The sequence below is a fragment of the Perognathus longimembris genome, chromosome 8, assembly GCF_023159225.1.
Source record: "Perognathus longimembris pacificus isolate PPM17 chromosome 8, ASM2315922v1, whole genome shotgun sequence".
NCBI lineage: Eukaryota > Metazoa > Chordata > Mammalia > Rodentia > Heteromyidae > Perognathus > Perognathus longimembris.
The window spans coordinates 33,416,401-33,435,304 of NC_063168.1; the positions used below are offsets into that span (position 1 = coordinate 33,416,401).

The 18,904-nt window shown below is 41.8% G+C and overlaps 1 protein-coding gene across 3 annotated transcripts in view; it reads right to left on the reverse strand.

Annotated features, from left to right (window-relative positions):
• Positions 1–11,705: 11,705 nt before the first annotated feature.
• B3gnt2 (UDP-GlcNAc:betaGal beta-1,3-N-acetylglucosaminyltransferase 2) overlaps positions 11,706–18,904 on the reverse strand; it is a 32,238-nt gene continuing 25,039 nt past the window's right edge. Inside the window, exons 1-2 of one of the 3 annotated variants that reach the window (XM_048352841.1) lie at positions 14,506–14,821; positions 11,706–14,285 (exon numbers count right to left, since the gene is read on the reverse strand). In XM_048352841.1, coding sequence (XP_048208798.1) covers positions 13,003–14,196 — 1,194 coding nt within the window. In that variant the 5' untranslated portion in view covers positions 14,197–14,285; positions 14,506–14,821 and the 3' untranslated portion in view covers positions 11,706–13,002. Of the gene's footprint in view, positions 14,286–14,502; positions 14,822–18,904 lie in introns of those variants that run through there. The other 2 variants (XM_048352840.1, XM_048352839.1) reach the window with 2 other exon arrangements.

The following is an 18,904-nucleotide window of genomic DNA, read 5'->3' on the forward strand; positions in this document are numbered from 1 at the left end:
TGTTAAAGAATGCAGTCCTGCTGTAAGAGATTTTTCAGTGTGAGATTTTAATCAACACTAAAACTGAATCAAGAGATAAGATAGAGACTCCAAGCCTTCTTCCAAGAGTCTCCTATTAATATTTCTTAGAAAACAAGAAGTTATGAGAGCTAATATAAAGACCAAGTTAAGGTCATTGCCTTTCTCTCAAACCTCCTGCTTCTAATACAGCTGCCCTTAGCTTGAAGGCGAGAGAACTGCTGAGCAGAGAAAACAGTCAAAAACAGATATTTCAGAAATTTGAGCTATGTTTAAATGAAGTATCTGGCTGTTGTTACCTATATAAATGGCAGGAAGCACTCATTGGCCAGAAAGACCTGTTCTGCTATCGAGACATCAAGGCAAGCTTGTAAGCCAGTCCTGAACTAGAAGAAATCATCAGCTCTCCCAAGACTCACATTTGCTCTAGAATTCACCCCTCCACAGGCTGGCCTTCTCTTCTACCCTAGACCCTAGATCTGTGGTTTTGATCTGCTCAGTCCTCCTCGCAGGACCCAGACTAGATTTCTGTTCAAGCTCCAAACAGCCTTCTTACCACCATAAGGATTCCAACACCATTCTCAGGCCAAAGTCTCACACTAGGTCTGCCTAGCAGGACTCTTCAGCCAGGCTTGAAGCTACCCCACCACCCACATAGTCACAGAGACTTCATTCAGATTCTAAGGAATCCCCCTACCTGGCCAGGCAGAGTCCTCAACAGACCATCAAGTCTTACTATGTTGTTTCTCTCAGTTACGTGAGGTTTCATGACTATACCTTCCACTAGAGGTATAGTCATTTCCTTCAAGTATAGGCCTCAATGCCAAAGATTCTTTAGCTGAATTGAATATAAAATACAGATTTAATTTGCCTAAGGATATGTAAAACATAGCTGGAATTAGACATTGAAAAGCAGGAAGAAGGAATTCTGATTCTTGCATCACGAATTTCCCCAACTATTTGGTGGTGACTGGAAAAGATCCAGGCCTTGTGTACCATAAAATTTATATGATTTTGCTGTTCTCTTACAAGAAAACATAAACTTGACTTGTAACTTAAAAAAGAAGCTGCACTAGAAAGAAGGAGGAGCACTTAAGCCTAGGAGTTTGAGACCAGCCTGGGTGGACAATGTTAGGAGATGAAGGAAAGAAGGAAGGAAGGTAGGGAGGGAGGAAGGAAGGGAGGCCTAAAGGTTAGAAATAGAATTTTATGATTATAAAATCCGAAAAATTATATAACATTGTTATAAATTTCCTGGCATACTTCTATACTTTTTCAGACTCAAGAGAATAGAATGAGCTCTGGCTAGTGTTGTCATGTATAAATTTTGTGACATATATTTAAACATGAAAGAAGAATAACTGAATTGAATCAAAACTTTACTCTCAATGACAGTTTAGAAAGATCTCTTCCAGTGTCACAATTTGTTATTTGTAATATCATGTAAATTACTAGGATTTTTTGTTTACAAATTTGGAAAAAATTATTAAGTGCATCTGACATAGGACCTGTATAATTTCAAAAACTATCAACTTTTCTTATTCAATGACTCACCCTTTTTTCCAATATTTTGAGACAGGGTTTTACTGTATAGCCCAAGCTGACTTTGAACTTTGATCCTCCTGCCTCAGCCTCCCACAAATCTAGAATTATAGTTATTCACTACTGCACTCAGCTCTCAGTGACTCATATTAAGTACTTTTGAAGGGCTCTACATATTATCCAGTTTTCTATTAATATAAGGTTTATTGTGCCAGTACTGGGACTTGAACTCAGGGCCTCACATTCCTGTTCGGCCTTTTGTTCGGGGCTGGTGCTCTACCACTTGAGCCACAGTTCCATTACAGCTTTTGCTGGTTAATTGGGGATATAGAGTTTCACAGAATTTGTTGCCTGGGGTTGGCTTTGAACCTCAATCCTCAGATCTCAACCTCCTGAGAGGCTAGGATTACTGAGTTTTTTGTCATATCAGTATGTCATATCAAGTCAGCAAAATCTTAGTAAGAACTTATATAGGTGTGCTGAGGAGAAATCCTTTTCATCTAGGTTCCAGAGATCAAATGAAGGATTTAGGAATGGTGGCAACCAGTGAAAATCCCAGGGCATTAGACCAGAGAGAAGGTGGAGAACAGGGCCCCATGTGAGAAATGTCTGAGGATGGACTCTCATGCCTTTAGTTCAAGAGGTCAAAACTAGTGATGAGTCAATCACTGAGACTACAAAAACTAACCTAATTGAGTGCTACACTAATGGAATCAGAATGACAGCCTGGAATTGAATCTTAGCCCTGCCAAGTCCCAGCCTGTTAAACATTGCCAGTAACAACATGGCTCTATACAGAAGTGACTCAAACCATGTGAATGTACAAACCTTAGTCCCACTGAGTGACTTCTAACTCAACTTCTCCTTACCCAAGTCCTCAAAATACCTACAGTCATTCCCATAGCATCAGATTCAAGAGGAAGTATGAGGGAGAGTAAGCTAAACTGGGAAAAGGCACCAGCTGCAACTAACTGCAATGAAGTGTTTTGTATAAAATTAACAAAAACATTATGTGAACCCATAGCTGAAGACTATGCTAGGCTCATGAAAGAGGCTCATGCCAGTGAGGAGCCCTGAGGCTTAAGTTTTGCTAGGCTCATAATAAATTGGATCCTGGTAGAGAACATAAAAGACAGAATGCATAGTTATCTCAGTGAGTAACAAACTCTCCATACATCAGTGCTGCTCACATAACAGCATCGACTACTTTGCAGCTCCTATGGATCGGAAATCTAGGCACAGAGCAGGCAGGTTATCTGATTCGTGGTCTTTACCAAGTTGGCCCACCTTAAGGCCCAACAGGAAAGAGTAGCTTCTCAGCTCTGCATGTGGTTGATGGCAGAATTTAATTCTTCGATTACTATTAGATTGAAGACTTCATTTCCCAGTTTGCTGATGGCTGAAGGCTACTTTGAATTTCTTGCTACATAGACCTTTCCAATGTGGCAGCATGCTTCATTAAAACCACACACACACACACACACAAAAAAAGAGTCTGATAATAAGACAGATGTCACAATCATTTATAACCCTTGCCTTGCTGTAATCTATTGGTTAGAAATAAGCCACTGAGCTGGGAGCTGCTGACTCATGCCTGTAATCCTAGCGACTCAGGAGGCTCAGATCTGAGGATCACAGTTCAAGGCCAGCCTGGGCAGAAAGTCTGTAAGATTCCTACAGGATTCCTACAAGCCAGAAGTGAAGGTATCAAGTGGAAGAGTGCTAGCTTGAACAACAACAACAAAAAGCTCTGGGACACAGTCTCTGAGTTCAAGCCCTAGGACCCCACACACACACACAGAGAGAGAGAGAGAGAGAGAGAGAGAGAGAGAGAGAGAGAGAGAGAGAAACAAGCCACTAAATCTAGATATTTGGACGTTCCAAGAAGTAAGCTAGATGCTAGAATAGTTTATAATTTCTCTTGATGGGAAGGGACTTGGGACAGGGCAGATCAACCACCAGACTAAAAGCCAATGGTTAATGCTGAGATTCAGATCTAAAAACAACACTCAAATGTAGGGCAAAGGTTTGCATCAAAACAAAAAGCAGGGTCAACTTGACTTTGGAAGAGTAGCCAAGAGCTGATCAAAGTAGTCTTTGAGGTACATCACTGACAGCCACGGGGAATGGTCCTAGTACTATGAAAGCAGTTCCACCACAGCTCACTAAGGCCCAGGAGCCACCTGGTGCATGAGACTTCCTAAAGCACATCCATCTTTATCTTGCAGCAAATCATGCTGGCTGTTCCACAGTAGGATCTGATCAAGGCTGTCAAGGCTGTCTCTTACTTGACCTTGAGATACCAAACAGGGGACACACACATCCCACACTGGCTACATGGGCAGATGAGCCCTCCAGCCCTCTTGTTCTCAATCTCTTCCAGCCCACCAAGGAACACACACACACACACACACACACACACACACACACACACACACACACACACGTGCTTATATTTCTTTCTTTTCTCTGGCTCTTTATATTTCACCCAGAATGTCCCTGAATACACCCTGAGAAAGATGATGGCCTGCTTCCTAAGTTTTCCCATTCTTTGCCCCCAAACAGGTGCACAATTTCAATTCCCTAGCTATCTACTGCAAGCAGCAGTGTCCACAGCAAGACTCTCCTAGAACTTAGAGAAAGAGCAAGGCTTTAGTGGTTATCCATCTAGACCAAGAAACCAAACTCTGGTTACCTTTAGCAAAAAAAAAAAAGCGGGGGAGGGAAATGCTCATATCTGGAAAGGTGGGAGAACATGGATCTGGGCCCACATACTCACCTGCGCATCACTACTCTGCCTCATTTCCAGCCTCTACAAATGTGTAGCCCCTGTGTGTGGCCCCTGTTCTCACCTTTTGCAGAAAGGTTTCTGGGTAACAAGCACTACCTCTCAAGCTTGCCTTGATAAGACTGTCCCCATTTAACCACACCCAAGGAATATTAGCTTCCCTGGCACTGGCCCAGGCCCAGGCCTATGCCCGTGCAGCTAAGCCATGCTTGTCATCATCCTCCCTGTGCCCTGAACACACAGTCTCCAGGAGGAGGATGGAGAGTGGTTGCTGGGCAGGCAAAAAGCAGCAGCTTTCTCTCCATGGCAGCTATTTTCAAACATGGGAACCTTCCCATCTCTGGGTAAAAATAGAGCCAAATGCTCTAAACTAGGGGAAAGTCTGGGAGGTGGAGAAAGCTGCCAAGAACAGTCATCTGGTAAGTAAAGTTGTGTGCTGGAGAAGGGCCTCCCGGGGAGCAGTCCCAGCTGCTGTGCTGGCCTGTCTCCTTGGGACTTGATGGCTGAGGAAGGAAGGATGGGCAAGGCCACTGCAGGCTCAGTCCTAGCTTGGGGGGTCATCCAGTTGGGTCTCTCCATGTGATTTCTAGTGGAGATTCTGGTTCAGCCATCCAACATAAGAGATGTGGGCCTTGCTGGGTAAAAGCAGCTCAGTCCACCAGCACACAGGAGGCTAAGATCTGAGGATCAAGGCTTAAAACTAGTCCCAGCAGGAAAGTCTATGAGATTCTTATCTCCAATTAACCACCCCAAACCTAGAAGTAGAGCTGTGCCTCAAGTGGTAGAACACTAACCTTGAACAAAAAAGCTCAAGGACAGCACCCAGGACCTGAGTTCAAGCCCCAGGACCAGCATCAGAGAGAGAAAAGGATGGGCCAATCAGGGATATCCTCAAGTCACCTATGAAATGGGCACAACCTGCACTGAGAATTCTTCTGATCAGCAGGCTTTCTTCTTGCCTATAGGTAACAGTAGGCACCTCCTCCACTATGATCTCCATATGCTAAGAAGCCCTGAGCCCTGTGCCCTTCTCAAGGCCAGATACTTGCAATGAGCCAGCCCACCCTATTGGAGATGAACAGTCAGAACAAATCAACTTGTCAAGAGATGACAATGAATGAACAGTGAAAGTACCCCATTAAAGGAGGAGAACAGGGCAGAGCCAAGACAGAAGCACTAATAATGATAACAAAACACTCCAGGTTCTCAACAATTAATGTACATTCTACTCATCTATCTCCTTGTACTTTTGAAATATACAAATGTCACCCAGGATATTTCTTAACTACAAAGAGAAAGATAGTACACTACACTACTGTGGAGAATCCCAGTGTGCAAGATAATCATTATCAGTAGTGGAGACACAGTGGCATTGTGAGCCCAGATGTGAACACAAAACATCGTGTTGGTGGTATTCTTGTCAAAGTACATAGCCTCATTCTCATCATGAGAAAACACCTGGGGATTTGGAGAAAGAACATTCGACAAATAACCTATACTCATAAAAACATTCAAGTTAGCAGGCACTGGTGGCGCATGCCTATAATCCTAGCTAGTCAGGAGGCTCATATCTGAGGATCACGGTTCAAAGCCAGCCTGGGCAGGAAAATCCATGAGACTCTTATCTCCAGTTAACTACCAACAAGCTGGAAATGGAGCTGTAGCTCAAATAGAGCACAAAGACACTGCCCAGGCCCTTGAGTTCAAGCCCTGATCAAGAGCTAAAAAAATATTTAAACATTTTTTTCAAGTTGTGCACAAGAAGGGAAGTTTGAGAAATGGGATACTAAGAAATCATCCTAATGTAATAAAGAGCCAAAAAGAAACAGAGCCTAGAGTAGAAAATAGGTATGAGTAAAAAACACTGACAAAACTCAGGTCTGCAGTGCAGGGGAATAGACTTGTAGCAATGTGGATTTCCTGCTGTTCATTGGTCTAATGTATATTTTGATAATTATATGGTTATGTAAGAAGTTAACACCAGGGAAATTTGAGTAAAGAGATATATAGCCAGTACTTACTACTCTTCTGGAAGACAAAAATTAGTTAAACCTGAATCTAAAGTTATTTTTAAAAGGTTTTTGTTGTTTTTATTTTTTAGACAGGATCTCATTGACCTCAAACTTTCACTGTCCTGCCTCTGCTTCTTGAGTGCTGGGATGAAGTGATGAGCTGCCATGCCTGATGAGTTTAAAGTTTTCTAAATGGAGGATTTACCTAACAATTCCAATCAATCTAAGAACATTAGTTTCCTGGGGCTGGGAATGTGGCTTACCTCAGCACCACATAAACAGAAAAAGCCAGAAGTGGCTCAAAGGGTTAAGGGGCAGAGTGAGCAAAAGAAGCTCAGGGACAGAGAGCCCAGGCCCCAAGTTCAAGCCCCAGGACTGGCAAAAAAAAAAGGGGGGGTGAGGGGGAGGGAGGAGGAGATTAATTTTGACAGACTTAGAACAAATCAGAAACTACTTTAATTATCTACCATATAATGATCAATCTAACACAAGTGGGAGCTTTTATTGTTTTGCTTTTTAGGGACTAGACTCTTTCTAGAGAGCTCAGGTTGGCCTAGAACTCACAAATCCTCCTGCCTCTACTTTCTAGTGCTGGGAATAAAGGTCTGTGCTAACACATCTGCCTTTACAGGTGGTTTGTTTTGGTTTGAATTATGATTGCCACTCCTCATTGAGCAGGTGCCCAACTGCAGGGCCAAGTGCTAAGCTCGTGTAAGCATTGCTCCCATGTCTGGAGGTGGGAGTGGTGAGCCAGGCTGCCTCCAACAATGGAATTCTCCATCCAGCTTGAGAGGCTCCCCATGGGGTTTGTTTTGTATCTTGTTTGTCCCATTCTTCAGTCCAGCAGGGCTCAGTGAGTAAGAAAGTTCCCTAACCTTCTTGACAGGACATGACCACCCCTTCTTCATTCTTTCCATGGTGACTCATTTATAGTCTTTTGCCATCAAATAAATAAAGGCATTTGAAGTTTAACAACTTATCCTTCGATGTCTACTCCTCATTTCTCATAGCCCAACAACAGCAGAGCAGGAAGGCCACCAGCAGGGAGCAGAGATCTGACCTCCAGGTTGACTGCAGCGTGGAATGTAGTTCATTAATCCCCAAAAATTCCACCAGCTACAAGGCAGGACTTGTGCCTTGTCCTGTGCACCATCTGACTCTGGGTCTCCACCTAGGTCAGTTTCTACAGCTTTCTCCTTCATTGGCTGTGTGTGCTCTGCCAAGACAGCTCTGTGTTTTCATTCTCTTCACACCACAGACTAGACATCAATTATGCAGATTACTTCTCATCTCATTATTGTGCCATGTTTTGCAGTGAGGAAACACATTCTGACCTCTGTTTGAATTTTTGAGTAAAAGAGAGAAGGCTGCAGAGGGTCAACTTGAATTGGAGGAAGATGAAGTCTTGTGGGAAGACTAAAGCTGGGGGGAAAGGGGAGGCTTGCTACTTCCTACCAACCCCAGAAATTTATGGCAGCTGAAAAGCCCCTCCAAGTGTGCACTAGGTTTCATGGAGGAGCCCGGCCAGCAGCTTCCATAGAAGGACAGCCTGTGAGGCAGGTGATATCCAGGAGAGATAAAGGAGGCTCTAATATCTGAATCTAGATCATGGATGTTGTGTCACCTATCAGGAGACAGGGAAAGTTTCTAGGTGAATTGGCTAATAGGGTTAACTGCTGCAAAGGTCAGGAATCACACACACACACACACACACACACACACACACACACACAGAGCGCCAGGGCATCCTGTTCAAGAGCGGACAGTCAGAAGTGTTTTGCTTCCACCTCTAATAAAACCACTATGCAAAAATGGTTTAAAAAGAAAAAAGAGGGCTGGGGATATAGCCTAGTGGCAAGAGTGCCTGCCTCGGATACACGAGGCCCTAGGTTCGATTCCCCAGCACCACATATACAGAAAATGGCCAGAAGCGGCGCTGTGGCTCAAGTGGCAGAGTGCTAGCCTTGATCGGGAAGAAGCCAGGGACAGTGCTCAGGCCCTGAGTCCAAGGCCCAGGACTGGCAAAAGAAAGAAAGAAAAAAGATCCAATACCCAAGACTGCACTGGTTATGAAATGATACTATCATAGAAATGTTGGGAACAGATGAGGTGAACATCCCAAAAGCAATCTAAGATGAGGAAGGCAGGTAGCTCCAGCTTCTGGGGTCAAGACCACTTGTTCCCTTCCTGCAAAATCCATGAGAGCCTTCCTCTACCTTCTACTGCCTGTCAATTTAGTCCTTCCATAAAATACCAGGGATCGCTTAGCGTGTTTGTTGTCTGGAAAGTTGGGTGTGGTGGCCAGCAGATGCCTACCCCTAGGAAGGCACTTGATACACAGCAAGGGGTAGTTCCTGAACTTTAAAAAAAAGATCTGTCCTCTTCTGATTGTGTTTGTGCACAAGTGACTCACCAATACTGGGTCTTAAACTCTGAGCCTGGTACTTTCACTTGGCTTTTTTTGCTCAAGGCTCGTGCTCTATCACTTGAGCCACATCTCTACTTCCAGCTTTTTGTTAGTTCAGACCTATGAATGCCTTGGACACTACTGCCTGGCTTCAAACCGGCTTCAAACTGGGCTCCTCAGATCTTAGCCCCAAGTAGCTAGGATTACAGGTGTGAGCCACCAATACCTGGCTTCTGATATGTCTTAAAGATGAAGTGAAAGAAGTTGGGGTCTTGGATCAGGGTTATTCAGTGTAATAGTTCAAAAAGCCAATTTCAAGGGGCTTGGAGAAAGTTGACTGTTGGTTGACACACTCGAAAGGTAAAGTCCCAGGATAAGTTTCAGGTGCAATGAGGTGGTGAATCCTTGCTATAGACACTTAGGATAAGATTTCTCCAGGTGTGTTAGGATGAGAGCACCTCTCCACTCTACCAGAAAGCTGCATGCCTCTTTGATTAATTTACATGATAAGACCAAAATGATTCTGCTGTTTCCATGCAATCAACACACCACCCTTCACAACAGGAAGAAAGGAATTGCCAAAGCTCAAACCACAATGGGTGCTTGGGATGAAAATTCCTGAACACCATTCAAGGTGAGAAGCAGGAAGCACACCTGAGTAAGACTCCCAGTTTCCCTTATTTAGAGATAAAGTTTTACTATGGCCTCCCAGGATGGCCTACAATTAAAGACCCTTCTACCTCCACCACCTAGTCCTGGAATTACAGGTGTCCACCATACTCAGTACATTAACTATAAAACACTACTACTGTATTGCAGTTAATCTGATGAAGTATTTCATATTTTAATACTTCTGCAGTTGAGGCACATCAAACAACTGATATAGATTGATGAGATTTTTAGTACGTAAAAAAAAATGCCCCATCTTCCAAAAAACAAATATGGTAATTCATTATGTAATCTGAGCAAACCAGATTTTCTAAGCTCTTTAAAAACAAAAGTACCTGATTTCTGACCTCCACCTTTCAAGACACAGTGATATGAAAAGCCTCCAAATTCTTTATTTGGTGTTGAGGTCTGTGTTAAAATAAATACTTCAAATTTTCATATGTACTATTCTAAATAAAGTTCAGTCTCAAAATTTCTTATCTGGCATGTATTCCTGGCACTGAAAACAAAAATGGCATAGGACACTAAGGAAAAAACCAAACATCTCACAATCTCAATAATGCAGAATATTTTTTCTAGTCTAAACAAGAATTTTTAGTTCATCTGGCCTTTTTCTTTCTTTAAAGGTACTTCTATTATGCTGTACTGGTGATGGAACCCAGAGCCTTGTTCTTGCATGTGCTCTACCACTGAGCAATAGCTCCAGTCCCTAGCATTTCACCAGAGGTAAATGAGAGAAGTTAGCTGGAGGCCAAGTAAAAGCTTCATTTGTTTCATGTTTTGGGGAAGTGAAACTAAGATAGCACTTCTTTCTGCTCTGAAGGAGTGAAAATGAAACAGATCATGAAATGGGAGCTTTTTGGTTATTTTTAATTCTGCACTCAAGGATCCCCTTGACTTTCTGCCCTTCCTTTCCAGCCTCCCTTGACCAACTCAAGAAAGGAGAGGGGTATACACATGGGGTCAGGATTGGCTTCTGTGGTTTCTCATTCTTTCAGTCTTAAGGCCTACTTGGGTTGATGAGAAGTCTAAGCCCTGTGAATGCTCCTTCAGCATTTCTGACCTTTAACCTAAAACACGACTTGGGCATCACCATAAAAAGGCCTAACACCAGTTTATACTGCGGACTCAATTTGCTAAACAATTCTAAAGAATGAAGTAGACTTGCACTTATATCCAGGAGATGGAGGACTGGATGAGACTCCATTGTGTAAGCAACATGGATTAAGGTCAGTTATACCAGATACTCAGGCAGTAGAGATAGAAAGATCACAGTTGGAGTTCAGCTTGGGCAAAAGCTAGCCAGACTACTGAACCAAAATGATCAGTGACTGAGCTCAGGCAGCCACTAAACAATAACTTCTGTTAAATATAGAACATCTCCTCTAAACATCATCGGTACCAAGTGCTTACCTTCAAATACTGCACCCTTGCCAACTGGAGGCCCACCAAAACATCTTTAGTAACCCTCCAAACCTGAAATATGGCTTCTTTCTCTGCAAGAGACTTGAAACCAGAGAAGAAGAAGGAAAAAAAAAAAAACTTTTCAGGAGAAAACATTAAGGCAATCTCATAGAGAAGAATTTATTACCCGGGACTGTGGTCAAGTTATATGGACACATAGGAACTATGACCTAATTAGGTCTCAATGTTCTCAGATCTTTATTTTCCTCTAAAGCTAATATAGCAAGGCAACCCTCTGGGAGATGGGCTAACAACTACTGGACAGGAGAGATACAGGACCCATGTAACTCTCAGAAAAACAAGGCCTATTTTCAAACCTACTTATGATGTCTCTGTAAACTCACATCTGCACATAAAGGACCTCTATATTCCAGGTAGAAGAGAATTTGTTAAATTTTACATTAGTCCTTTTGCCCTTTAAAGTCAATTTAATGTCTTTTTCTTTTTAAGTGAACATTAGCAATGTTCCTAAAACTTGGTCAAAGTTGCCTCAGTAATTTACCAACAACCAAACTCTAAATGGCACTGCTTTAGATTCCACGATGAACAATGCTGTATCTTTCCCCAATTAGATTCTTTAGATTCACTGATAGAAGCATAAACTTACACTTTTCTTGATAAACGCTAAGTAAAAAAAAAGTATGCTAGAGATTTTAAGTGGAAAAATGGATTTTCCTCTGAGATAAAGATTTTTAGTTTAATGTTACTGTGACGGTTTCTAGGAAAAATGGCTTCTTTGGAAAAAATATAATCAAATACACAAAAATAGAATAAAGATTATTATTATACATTACACACACAACAATTAAAAATACAGTGACTTTATTTCCACTTTTATACAGTCCAGATTTCACATCTGATAAGAATCCTTATCTCTAAAAACAAAAATATTTTATGAAAGCAGGTTATGAGAGAGTACATATAAGCAATAGTTTGGCAGAATTTTATCAACTCTAGTAATTCATATCCACAAAAAACAAATTTTTAAATTCAAAAAAGTAACAGCTTTATTTAACATGTTATACCTTAACATTTAAAATATCATGCTGTAGTTAAATATTTCATCAACAACACTGTGTACAAATAAAATATTACATAAAATATATTTAAGAAAATGTTTTGGTCTTTGATCTGAACAATAAATAAAAACACAGGCACTTCTATGCTGAGACAGGGAAGAAATCACTACTCAGAATTATTTTATATATAAGCAACAATGCTGAAAATATGGCAAGAAATAGAATCCTGGAGTTTTCAAATGACAAACCACTTAAGATCTGCAACTTGTATCATTTCACCACAAGTTCAAAATCACATATGCTTTCCCGGTCCACAGTGAAAAGTCATTAATCCATGTATTTGTCAGGGGCAGTTCAATCTTCAGTTGGCCATTATGGAACCACACTGACGATTTTCAAAATACCACAATAAGATACCTATGATCATACCACCCAGCAAATGAAATACAAGAAAAATTAAGCCATCTTGCTTCTTATCATGACCATAAGACCACAACAAAACATACTGCATGTCATACATGGTGACTTTCATCTTGCAAAATTAACACAAGAGAATACTGTTGGGTGACAGGAGATTTTTGACAGAAGTTCATTTTCTAGACAATTTTTTTAATTAATCCAAATATCATGGAAATAAATGCAACTTCATTTTATGAAAACCACTGGGTCTTGCATAACATAATCTTAGTAGCCAATAAATTACAGATAAATTAGTTGTTCCAATGGAAGTAGGAGTATTATGTAAAAGGGCAAAATAAAAATAATTTAAAATAACCAAATTCTAGAAACACTATTTCAGATGAGAAGGGGGACAAATGAGAAAATAGTGATCACTAGCCAGCGGGGAAGATCAGAACTGACAGTCCTGCTAAAGTCCTCCATAAGTCCTCCATAAAGTCCTCCATAAGTACATCATCATTGGCTTTCCCTTGTCACAACAGTACCAAACTGAAGGGCTCAGAGGCCCACACCTGGATACTACTTATGAAGGCAATTCTGATGGTTTATCAGAGAAATTACCCTAATGTGAGAAAACAACTAGTCAACATATGCTTTCTATGCAAAACTGAGCATGTATACAGTTTAGCATTTTAAATGAGCACTTTGTAAACGAGACCAAATATCAATCATCTCTTGAGGTTTTCTACTATGTACTAACATCAGATCTATATATGAACAAATGTTATTCTTGTTTTTCTCCTCAATATCAAATGTCCTGAAGCCTTTGTGTTTCTCTGGAACGAGGCCCAGTTTCTGAAGGCACATTCCAGTATAGACATCATCGATGGGGTAGAGATGGACCCTATCAGTTATACTGTACAACCTCAGGGCCAGGTTGCCAGAATAAAGGAAGCCACCTCCCCCAGCATAAGGTGGGTAGACCCCAGAGTAAACAACTTCTGGGATGTAGTACTTCAGTTTCTTATCACGATGAGGTCCAGCATTGTGGATCACATCACCTATAAACAAATCTTTGGCTTTGTTCTTGGATATGCTATTCAAGTAATTCAGGATGTGATGGGTGTTCACAAAAACATCGTCATCACCCTTGAAAACAAACTGAGCATCTGGACAGGAAGTACTCACCCACCTGAGAAAGAGCACTTCTTTCAGAGACAAGTTAAAGAAAGTGTCTCTGTAGTTCCACATAATAATGTCTTGGTGCTTCTCGCTCTCAAACTTCAGCATATCTGAAAGATCAGGGTGGTTGTCCTCTGGAGGGGTCTGGCCCAGCAAGAAGACTCTCACCACTGTCTGGTTTCCCACATTCGTTTCTCTGCCCCAGGATTCCCGAATTGCTTGCCTCCTGGCAAAATGTGGAGTGAGGGACTTAATTGCCAGCAATAAGAAAGGTTTCTTTGCACACTTATTTGGTTGATCTATAAGCAGTGAATAATTTCGACATCTCAAATATAGAAGAAAGTCTTTAAATCTGTCTGGCAAACGGTCAAAATCTGTCACAACTGATGCGACCCTCAGATCAGGCTCACAAAAATTCAGATGGCTTATATTTGAGGACCCATGCATATCCCATGTCTGGTTGGCCAACATGCTCAAAATGGGATTGTACCGCCTGTTCAACTTCTCTTGTTCTCTGTTCCAGTATGCATGGGGAGGGCTAGCTGTCTTCCAGAACTTTCCTTTGGGTATGATTACTTCCCCCTTTCCATTTTTCTGTTGGCTACTGCTTTTGGAGACTTCTACAATCAAATAAATGAAGACATTTGCCATCATCAGGATACCCAACAATTTTATTCTTCGACGTCCAACACTCATGTCTCATATCTGGAATAAAATGAAGGGGTGTAGTGATTATCAATTTGCAAATACACTTTAATTCACTTACTTTAAGAATAAGGACTTGGGCTGGGGATATGGCCTAGTGGCAAGAGAGCTTGCCTTGTACACATGAGGCCCTGGGTTCAATTCCCCAGCACCACATATACAGAAAATGGCCAGAAGTGGCGCTGTGGCTCAAGTGGCAGAGTGCTAGCCTTGAGCAAAAGGAAGCCAGGGACAGTGCTCAGGCCCTGAGTTCAAGGCCCAGGACTGGCCAAAAAAAAAAAAAAAAAGAATAAGGACTTCAGACTTGCCAGGTCCAACTCAACTCATGGCTCTTCTCTAGGGTTGTGGCCTCAGGCTGAGGGCATAACTAATGTCTCAGCCATACCATCTATAAAGTGGTGGTACCTAATCCTTCGAAAACATATGGTTTTGTATACAAAGCTTTTAGAATTCTGTCTGGCCCATAGCAAGCACTATGTAAATAAGCAAGCACTATGTAAATAACAACGAACATTACTGTTGCTTTAGATACCCAGAAAGCAGAGGCAAGGATTACTAAGTAACCTCATGGCTGTTCAATTACTTTGCCTACAAGGGTACATACAAATCAGTACTTTGCAAACTGACTTGTTTACAAATTATAATAACAAATTTTGTAGTTTTTTTGTTTTTTTCCAGTGCTGAGGACCGAACTCGGGGCCTTGCGCTCACCAGGCAGGTGCTCTTCCACTGAGCCAGATCCCCAGCCCCAACAAATAAATTTTATATTGTGATCCAATACACAGGTATTTGTGTGCTGAACTGTATATTGTTCCATGTCATTCACTTTAACTACCAATCATACTTCATTTCTTTAAACAATGCTGGTCCTAATCCTAAATTATTTCCCAACCTACCATTTTACAGATGACGAAAGCAGAGAGGCTGAGACACTTGCTCAGTTGCAAGGCTAGAAAATATATTAAGTAACAGAAAATGAAGATTCATACCAGCTTTGTTTCAAAAACCAAAACTGAGACTATTCAAATACCATCAAAAAGAACATGATTAATAAAAAGAGCAATGTCTGTGGGAAGCAACAGTACACTCTTAGTGAAAGCTAAACTTCCAATTTATTTTAAAGATTTCATTTGTTTGTTTGTAGTGCTGGAGCTCAAACCTAAGACCCTGCATATGCTGGTCAAGCACTCTACGTCCCTAGACCTCAAATTTTCATTTATCTAAACTTCAAGGAGAAGCAAACAAATCTAGGATATAGAAATTTTAAAAAAAGATGAAGTTGGGGTTCTGAGAGGGTTAGAAGGGAACTTCTTGGGGTACAAAAGGCACTGTGCATGTGCTCTGGGTAAGAGTTTCACCCAAAGGTACTGAAAAACTGTGCATGATGAGAAAGAGAAATGTTAATGACATTTCAGGAAATCCCAAAGGATTTCAGGCTATAGGTTACAGAGGAATAACAACAAAAAGGAAGGAAGGAAGGAAGGAAGGAAGGAAGGAAGGAAGGAAGGAAGGAAGGAAGGTTGGTTTGTTGGGAATAATTCCAAGATCCTAACGCCCTTGAAATAGATGGCTTGAACAAGAACAACTAAGTAGACAAGTTTACCATTAAGACAATGCAAAAGCTGGAAAGCAATACACAATAGGGAGCAGTAAAGATTTTCTTCTGAAGTATATTATAGAAGGTATATTCTGGGCTGAGAAAACACATTCAGACACCTAGGAGCAGGGCTGGACTCAGCCAAGGCCATGGGATTCCAATGGCAGCCACCCTTCTGCGCCTCTGAAACAAAGTTGTCAGACTAATTAAGTCAACTGCAGCATTTACTTTTTCAAAAATAGAAGTGGATTTTTTTAAGTTCACTGGGTTCTAGCAAACAAAGTAAAAGGATGAAAGGATGCTGGTCCCAGGGGGGGTTGCTGTGAAACAATTACATGTGGGACAGTCCAGATCAGATCAATAGGAATCCACAGCTGTTTCTTGAGTCTTAAAATCTACTACATCTCAACCTAGTGGCTTGTACTTACCACTGCTAAACAGCTTCAGTTAGGACATATTGTTAGCCCACCATAGCCACAGACCAAAGATGTTAAAAGAAAAACAACTGTGCCTTTCCCCAACACATCTGGGCTTTTCCCACTTATTGTTCTTCCCTAACTACCACAGCATAATAATTTGTACCTTAGTGGGTATATAAGTAAGCTACAGATGGTTAAAAGTATACAGAAGGAAGTATAGGTGATGACTATACAAGAGACTAGAGCACCCATGACTGCTGGTGTTCTGAAACCAAACCAATCTCCACAGGTACCAAGGCTCTAAGGGTTTGTACTCAGGGCCTGGGTGCTATCTCTGAGCTTTATTGGCTCAAGGCTAGTACTTTACCACCTGAGCTTTGAGTGTTCTGGCTTTTCAGTGTTTATTTAATTGCAGGTAAGAGTCCTAAAGACTTTCCTGCCCAGTCTGTCTTTGAAGTTCAATCCACAGATAGGCCTTGCTTTGTTCACTGGCCTTGAACTCCAAGGCTCAAGCAATCAACCTATCACAGCCTCCCAAATTGCTAGTACTATGCAGCCACCACTATACCACCACTTCACCCAGCTTCACCACCCTCTACCCCAAGCCCCCAAACCTTTGTACATCTACAGGCATGTCAGATGAGTCAGTAGACTCCATCCCCACACCATCTCTCCTCACTTCTACCTCTTCAGAACCTCATGGCTGAGCCAGCAGAAAGAAGAGCCCTCTTGTACCTTCCTTCCAAGGAGGAAACCACCAGACATTTCTTACTCCTTAATTATAGTTTAAAGGAACCCCATGGCATACTGCCTGAATAATTTTGAACTGTCCACACCTAAACCTCAGGTCCTAAAGAGGGTGCTTCTTTAGGTCAGTTCTGGCAAAATAAGCTTTCTTCCTCACAGGCTCCTTGAAGATCTATCTGAGTCTGTGCCTGGCAGGCAACCTTCAGTCTCTTTACTGTAGGCCTAACTTGCAAGGGCAAAATGCAACTGAACAGGTTATTCATTGCACAGGTATCTGATGCAGGTAAATAATTAAATCATCTACTTTAGAAAATAAACCACAGATACAGTTAAATTGCTGCTGCTGGGCTGGGAATATGGCCTAGTGGTAAAGTGTTCGCCTCGTATACATGAAGCCCTGGGTTCGATTCCTCAGTACCACATGTATAGAAAAAGCCGGAAGTGGCGCTGTGGCTCAAGTGGCAGAGTGATAGCCTTGAGCCAGGGACAGTGTTAAGGCCCTGAGTTCAGTCCCCAGGACTGGCAACAAAAACAAAACCAAGCAATTGCTGCTGCTGCTTCTCCTCTTTTTTTAACTTCTAGAGTTCAGCCAAAATACTTTTCCAAAATAAATAGTTCTTTCTAAATTGTGATAGCTCTCTTCATGCTAAAGCAGCCAGCACTACTAGCCTCTAGGTCATGAACTCTTCCTAAGCTGAAAGATGCAACAAGGGAAGGAATGAGTATGAAAAAGAAAAGCAAGAATGAAGGAAAGATTTGGAAAGGTACTCACATACTATTTACAGGCAATAGCCAAATGCTAGTCATCAATTTTCAACTCAGTCATATGTTAGACACCAAGAAATGATTTCTGAACTTTCTACAGTAAATGACAACACCTTATATATAAAGTAGACACAGCAGATTGTGAACTCCAAGAGCTATTTGCCTAAGAAAAATTCAGGATAAATATGTTTAAAAAAAAAAAGACTACAGGTAAGCTAACAAGTTGTACAACCAATTAAGGAGGAGGCTAGAGAGGTCTGGGAATGCCAGGGAAGTTTCTACCATGAAGCCACCAATCCTTCTTCTTGTTAAAGTATGACAAATACATAAGGTTGCTGGCCCTGGTCATAACAGCCAACCTCACCTGCTATAATTCAGGCTTTTATTTTCTTAGTCAAGACACAGAGTTCTCTAATAACACCATCCTCACCCTGCACTTGTCTCAAGGCCTTCAGTGTGCAAGGCATCCTCTTGCCCATTTCACATTGAAAGCTGACAGTAAGGAAAATGGAGGCTTGGGAGGGTATTATGTAATAATTAAGAGAGATGAGACTTCCTTCTGGCTCTCAATACAGGGTTCTCTCTGCATGTCCTCCTCCTCTACAGGGCACAACTACATTCTCATAACCTGGCCCAGGTCCACAGTGAAGTCTGAGAGACTAGGGAAAGACTGAAAGGACCCAAGGCCTGGGGTCATGAACACCTGACCATTACCAGTCATCAAAGGAAGGAAAATGGAAGCACAGACATGCCAGTTCCTGCCCCTTCAGAGAGGACCAATTTTTCTTGTAAGAGCCTAAATTCAAAAAGGCTCAGTTTGCTTTACTTGCTAAAGGCTATTTCTTCCAAGCCCACCTGAGGAAGGTTAGATGTCCCAAAGGTTAGATGTTGGCTTTCACTTGGGACTTGGGCATAGTTCTTCATGAGCACTCTTGCTTTTAGATTCACAGGAAGAGCTGAAATGCATGGAAAGGGAGATATAACACCATGACTCCCATAAAGCCTCTGTGGGAATAAGCTCTGTAAGTATTTGACTAATTATTCCCACTGCATACATAAAACCCAATTCTGTGTCCTTTTTTGGGGGGGGCCAGTCCTGGGCCTTGGACTCAGGGCCTGAGCACTGTCCCTGGCTTCTTCCCGCTCAAGGCTAGCACTCTGCCACTTGAGC